The 7,526-nt window shown below is 40.5% G+C and overlaps 1 protein-coding gene across 1 annotated transcript in view; it reads right to left on the bottom strand.

The window, feature by feature from the left end:
- Nucleotides 1-238: 238 nt before the first annotated feature.
- Nucleotides 239-7,526, bottom strand: part of LOC123658475 — a 50,236-nt gene continuing 42,948 nt past the window's right edge. Inside the window, exons 2-5 of the mRNA XM_045593889.1 lie at nucleotides 3,219-3,416; nucleotides 2,469-2,672; nucleotides 927-998; nucleotides 239-451 (exon numbers count right to left, since the gene is read on the bottom strand). Coding sequence (XP_045449845.1) covers nucleotides 239-451; nucleotides 927-998; nucleotides 2,469-2,672; nucleotides 3,219-3,416 — 687 coding nt within the window. The remainder of the gene's footprint in view (nucleotides 452-926; nucleotides 999-2,468; nucleotides 2,673-3,218; nucleotides 3,417-7,526) is intronic.

Here is a 7,526-nt window from a genome sequence, read left to right as displayed (position 1 = left end):
CGGCGTCCCAGCGCGCGTCGCGCGTCGCGTGCGCCTGCGCGTGCGCGTGCGCGTGCGTGGGCGTGTGGGCGTGTGCGCGGCGAACGTGCGCATGCGCGGGCGGGCGGGCGGAAGCGGCGCGCGCCGACACCGGCGCCTCGTCCTGCGGGCAGACAGACGCCACAGGTGAGCGCGCACGTCGCGGCGATGTAGTGGCGCGGCGTACCATACATCGCGCCGCGGACGTCGCACGCACCTGCTAGAAAATCTTGTCGAGGATGGTGTACATGCGGAGGTTGGCCTTCTTGCGCCAGCCGGGCGGCGCGTCGTGGCCGTCGCTGTCGCTGTCGTCGTCGGCGGCGCGCTTGTCGCAGGCGCAGGCGCAGGGCGCGGGGCGCTCGCCGGGGCGCTCGCCCGGGGGCGCCGCCGCGGGGCGCCGCGCCAACCGGCGCGCCATCACGAACGCCACTATCTGGAGATAGAAATTTATTTTAATGAAAATATGTATTTATTTAGCCATAAAATGATTACACACACTTGACGAAAGTGAAAAAGTCTACATTTCAAAAATAAATAAAAGAGTCACGGTAGCAAATCAACTGACAACTTCGAGATTGCTACAATTTAATATTAGGCGCATTGCAGACTAAGTTATATACCTACCCAGCTTTATGCAATAAATAAAAATTGATGACACTGAAAAAATTATAGTGAATTAAAAATAATTTGACGACAAGTTGACGTGCTAACGGCCAAAGCCTCGAACCCCCACGTGACAAATGCTAACAGGCCGTGCAAGTGTTTGTCTCGGTCTGAACGTTTAGTAATGTGTAATGTTTCTTAACCACCGACACAGAAAATTCTACTTAAATAAGCGTTTATTCGTTAAGAAATAATTTATTTATTTCTGAATGTCTTTTTCTTACTTATATGGTAAGCTACGATACCTGCAGTATGACGCCGACCCCGGTGAAGACAATTATTACGAAAACGTTGTTCGGCGCTTCTCGCTCCACCTCCTGCAAACAGACAGTAACAGCTCTTATAAATTATTTATTTATTTTACGATAAATGATAATGATGATGACAACGACGTTAAAAAATATATTTCAAAAATTTGCCTATTTAACTTAAGACAAAATATCGGCAGATAGATGTGTGTCTAAAAGCATCATTGCCTCAAAGTTACATCAGGCTCTGGCCGAAAAAAAATCGTAAAGATGTAAAAAATCGACAACCCTGGCTTTGCGAACATCTCCGGTACATAATTGCATATGTAACGCAAGTGTCACAAAAGAAATGTTGTTGAAACCATTCTATAACGATAAAATAGATGGAAATATTTCGAAATCAACCTAACCCGGTGCGTTACCGAAATCCAATAACATACATATCAAATCATCGTCACATACATATTTATTACTCGATCCAAATAGACGGACCGTTTCCGATCGAATGCCATAAGTGGAAATGGATATATTCTAAACTTAGTAAATACGGTTATGGGACTTTATAATAAAGGTAAAATCGACTAGAATACCGATAATTAGATATAATGTACAAACTTAAAACAGTGGGAAAGATCTTAGAAGTAATATGCTGATGGGAGACCATCTTTCCATAGCCGTTTGCTTTTTAATATCATCAACAATAATTTTATTAAAAAGAAATAAAGAATAGCTAGACATTTTAATTAATTGACTTCGTTACATTTATTACGCGGTGGAGATTTACGTGTAGGCGATGTCCGTAACCAATTATTACTATGTGCACTGACGGACCTATGCGTACTTATTCAAAGGTTTCAAGTAATTTAAATAACTTTATCGCAATATATTTGTTTCTAATACGCTTTTATATTACAATATTTTTAAGACATTAAATTTTCTTTTCTCCGTTAAATTACATCGTCACTTAAATATCCTCCGACTAATGCGAGCGTCGGAAGAGAATATTTGAACAATGTCGATTAAGGTCATCGTTCACATTGTATCACCCAATTCAGTCAATTGCAGCATTCAGGCGATGTCACGAGATCGAACTCATTCAATAAGAAGCAATCAAGACCGCCTACACATAGACATCGATGCACGGTCGGTCGGTCAGCCATTAGGTATTAGTGACGAGCGCGCACGGGCGCCGGTCGCTGACTCAGTTGACATGGAGTCTTCAATTATGTTCCTCGTTCATCGGTAAGGTACGGCTTGCCAGAGATTACCAACATTTTTTGGCGATAACCAGCTACCTTAAATAAATATTTACGAGTTTCATTTATTAGGAGAGGAGATAATCATTAAATCGTTTTACCTAACTGCTACAGAAATTGGTATAGTTAAAATCTCTCATATCACCAAAATACCCCCCCCCCCCCCACTTTTGATAACATTTCATTTTTTTTCTAAACTAAGCCCACACCCCCTTTTAACTCACGTGATTAATGGACAACCTCACAGCTTCCTAATTCGCGGAGTTCTGAAGCGTAGGCTTACCTCAATCATGGCGTAGATGGGGCGCGCCACGTCAGCGTAGCGCTCGACGGCGAGCAGCGCGGGTTTGATGTCGTGGAGCAGGTCGATGCCGTGGCGCGCCAGCTCTGCCTCGGGGGCGCTGCGCCACCACTCCAGCAGAGAGGCCACCATCCACGCACCGTACGCCACTTCGCTGACCGCCAGGCAGGCCACGCCGGCCGAGTACTAACACACAGCACGTTGTTACACAAACTAACTATATTTAACTCTGTTCCTGGTCTATACGTACCGGGAAAATCAAACAATAATATGACATGACCATAATAGGCATAGAGGTCTTTCTACCTTTAGAAGAGATCTATTATTTTTAAAATGACAAAACCCACAGTCAAAGGCGACCCCGAACATGACATAAACATGAAAACGGCGAACATCAAAAGGTAAAAAGTGAAATGAAAACAAACTGAAATAAAGATGTTTACGACCTCCTTTTGTGTCATGTTTACTTTTATTACGTCGAAACTCGAAACAGAGTCGACAATACAGCGCCGGGTGCCTGAGAAGTGTCTATGTGTGTGAAGCAAATTTGAGACTAGTTTCTCTCGTTTGCAACGACGCCTTGTATTTTTTTAAACAAAAAATTGAAATTTAAACGTTAACTATAGACTTAATTTGGTACACTAGCGCAGCGAACCACAGGCCGGCCGCCAGCGTGTAGGGGGTGGTGACGGTGCAGTGGTGGTGTGGTGGTGGTGTGGTGGTGGTACTCACGAGGTTCAGGCTGGTGCGCGCAGTGCGGTGCGCGGCGGCGGCGGCGAGGTACACGAGCGCGGCGAGCCACAGGCCGGCCGCCAGCACGTAGGCAGTGGTGACGCGGTACTGCACCACGGCCAGGAAGCGGAACCACGTGTACGTGCTGGGGTCCCACGCCAGCCGCGCCGCCGTCGCCAGCAGCGCGCCGCTGTACATCTGCAACACCGGACAACCTCTTTAAGTATACCAATACAGCCTGTGAAATCGTACAAAATAAAAAATTATGTTCAAAATACTAGTAAGTGAGTACTTTATTCAAGTAAGTTGTAAAAACACTCAAATATATATTCATTGGACACGATAAAACTAAATCTTCTCTAGTTCAAGTTTGTCAGTACGTAATTTATTTAAATAATTAGGTACAAATGTAAACCTTTTCCATAATTTTGTACTTAATAGATAGAGCCTGTAACCTGTATAACTAAATGAAACACATTTAACATTTTTTAATATTTTATGGCTGTTAAATATGAATAGTAGACTTATTTATTAGCAACTAGCTGCTGCCCGCGACGTCGTCTGCGTGACACTATACAGCACCAAAAAATACCTACGATAATACCTTTTAAAATAACATTCATTTACCCGTTTCTTCTTTGCATTTCATATCTACAGAAAAATCTCATAGATGGCGCTGCTTTAAAATTGTCTTGTCTACTTATATTCATTTAATTATGTTTATCGGCTTAGTTACTTATATTGCGTGATTTTTATAGTATGAAGCTAGCTTATATAGCATGGTTATTAACATAATAACAACAACATTCAAATATGCGTCGTTGGATTATACGTTGTTACAGAATGCGTTGAGGAAATAAAGGTTCACTGCTCGTTCCCAGTAGGTGATAGCATGATAACATGTAGCCTATATTTTGACCGACTTCTTAATAATATTCGTGCCAAATTTGAAGGAAATCCATGCGGTACTTTTTGAGTTTATCCCGGACATACATACAGACAAACAATTCTAAAAACTACATTTTTGGCTTCGGTATCGATTGTAGATCACACCCCAAGTATTCTTTTAAAAAAATATTCAATGTACAGTTTTGACTTTCCCACCATTTATTATATGTATAGATTACAACGTTGTATAAGAGACTTTGTTATGTATCGAACACCTTGTCCTAAAAAGGAAACATTTGTTTCGCGAAGTCAGTAACTTGGAGTTACAGCTTTGACGCTAAGTTCTCATTTAAAATACACTCGTACAATGTATGTCACGGTTCTCAAATAATCAATAATATTCTGAGCATGTGCACGTAACATTATTGTGATTACAGCGTGATGGTAAGTATTGAAAACATTTCGGAGGAAGAGTGGAGCTTCGATAGCATAAATGGCGATAGTGAAGACTAAATCCGTGTATAATATCTACAGCGGGGCCTAAACTACAATGTTTTATTACCAATATAATTAATAACAATGTAATAACTATTCTACTGAAGAGAGCGGTGACGGAAATTCCATCAGGTACCTAAAGCCGAAGGTCGTGAGCTGGGTTTGTACTCGAGCAAATACTTGTACATATTTAAGTAAATGGTGGTGGTTAGAAATGGTCGGTCTCACCGCCAACCGTAATCTCAAACAGCTGATGAATGGAAAAGTTACTGGAGATTTCAAAGATTTTAAAATTACTTCTTCGCTAAACTATTTCAAATAAAAAAAAACTACCAATTAAAGATACATTAATTTGTTGATGAAGTAGATCATTTTTATTTTAACACTAGCTGTGCCTTCGTCCGCGTGAAATTCAACAAAAAAGTTATTGTGCAGTTCGCAGAATTATAAAATAAATAAATTTCATTTCATCCAGTGAAAGTCCAATCAAAATCGGTCCAGTCGTTTCAGAGATTAGCAGGAACAAACAGACAGACAAACGGACGACAGACAGACAAAAATTGTACCCATATGCACTTAGTAAAAAGCGGTTATTTTAATATTACAAACAGACACTCCAATTTTATTTAATTGTATAGATGAACTACTTAATAAATTTGAAATACATTATGGCTAAATGTTGTCCTAACACCACGCAACGCAACGCCACTTCTGTGTCGCCACTGCGCCACGCCGATCAGTGTTGCGTGAGCTCCTGAACGCAAGTCACTCAGAGAGCACGTCACCCTGAACACGAGGCCGGCGACCACAACGCCGCTTGTTCTACTATCCGGCAATTAGTTCGGCATTCTCAATATTCGCAATCTTCATTGCTCACAACGAGATGCTTGTTGGTCACGTTGAGCTTGTGATATTATAAGCACAAGGTTCAGTTTCATTACTATTATTTGAAGACTGCGTGAATTGGTCGTCATCCAATGACACAATTCGGACGGATACTCACGTAATGGGTTGTTGGTCTAGTTGAAGTTTTTGTACATTTGTCAAATGAAAAAACAATACCGTTCCAAAAAGCGAACAAAATTAGAAATAGCTTATTGACGGGCTCAGTTTTTGTTTCTAATGAAAGTTTTTAGCCAGTTTTTATCTTGTTAAATTGTTAATATAGGTACACAGGTTGATCCTCAAACTAAAATAGTCCACCCACTATTGAGTTCCCGTATCGAGTAGTTTCGCGTTGCTTGCTAGCTAACAAACGTCATTTTGCCGCCCTTTGTACCTAATGAATATATTGTTAACATTTTTCTTTCTTTGCAATGTATCATTTCTGTTTTTGGTGTACAGTAAAATGTATTATTATTATTATTATTATTAGTTTGTTATACTGAGCGACGCTTGCACGATTGCGACATATTATAATAAGAATTAATCGACATCGATTCTCCTGAGTATGAACGATTGTCTTCATTTTTTGTCCGCATCAGCGTCACTCATTGTTCCGAGCGCGTTCCGAGCGGAGCTCACAAAGGAATGCGAACTTTGAAAAACTAACTTCTGCAGTAAATTGATCCCCACCTCCCGCACCTCTGAGCTCTGCAGCGGACAACTTCGGAAACGGCCGAACTTCTCGGAATGCGTTCGTCGTAAAATACCTTTAGTGCCTGTCACGACTGGATTCGCTTGATTTATCAATCCAGCCGTGCGACGATGTTCCACCGAACGCACTTCTTACCTCCGGTTAAATGGCGATCTCTGAGACGACTACTTAAAATTTTAATAGTCATTGTGCACAACTATCCTCGTAACTAACGCGACACTAATTTCTCGAAAATAATCGTCAATTAAAATCAATGTAATAATATTTTTCCTAAAAATTTCTACTCGCATATCCCTCAATCTATTGCTACAGTCGCGTTACCGAACGGTCGAACCGTTCGATGTCACAAGTTATCACCACTGCGCCGACATGGGCGTTTGATTCAACAGTGATTGTTATGATGATGAACAATGAAAAATCCTTCGATTTTTCATTGTTTTACAACTTTTTTCAAGTTTATTTAAGACTAGCTGTGCCCGCGACTTCGTACGCGTCGAATTTAACAAAAAAGTTATTGTTTAGTTCGCAGAGCTATATGAATGATATAGATGTATTATAGATGGATTTAAGTTTTTAGTGATGACGTAAAATGTGTTAAAATGAATCTAAACTTAACCAAGTGACGTGTTCATGACCTATCGTTGAAGTAAGTAGATACAGTAGTGGTCGTACAATAGCAATTGCCCTCGTCGTTGTTTTCCCTGCAAGACGTAGTGGAGTGCGCGTCCAAGGCTCCGCCGCAGACCGCGGGACACTGTGTTGTGGATTATTAAATAATAATAGAATAAGAAACTGAGGCCAGGAGCGATCTTGGCTGCGGTCACAACAACCGCAAGGTTCGTGTCGAGTTCACAGCGGATAATTACTTTATTTCATGCCATGGAAATATCGTTTACTTACATACATTGCCTTTAGATAAGTGACCGTAGCGTTATAACCTAATAACACAAAGCCTCTCTCGAACCTAACATATACTGCATTCGAAACTTCAAAAATAAAAATTTCCCTACGCAAGCAAACTTTAGTCCCATTTGAACACCCTAAACAATAATTATCCAATAATCGTAAAACAGGTCATTGTTTCAAAAATCCGAATAACCATTTGTCATGATTTTCAATTATATAAGGTATTAATTTGATTTTTATGTCATGATTTTCAATTATATAAGGTATTATTTAGATTTTTAAAAATAATGTGTGTATTTTGACTAAGATGATGTTTTGTTTGTTTAATGATTTCCTTTAATTAATAAGATAGTGTTTTGATTTTTGTAAGCGTCACGATTTTCAGTTAAATAAGATATTGCTTTGATTTATGAAATTAATGG

The sequence above is a fragment of the Melitaea cinxia genome, chromosome 12 (genome assembly GCF_905220565.1).
Source record: "Melitaea cinxia chromosome 12, ilMelCinx1.1, whole genome shotgun sequence".
In the NCBI taxonomy this organism is placed as follows: domain Eukaryota; kingdom Metazoa; phylum Arthropoda; class Insecta; order Lepidoptera; family Nymphalidae; genus Melitaea; species Melitaea cinxia.
Note: the sequence above shows the minus strand (reverse complement) of the source record. Positions and strands in the feature narration are given on the sequence as shown.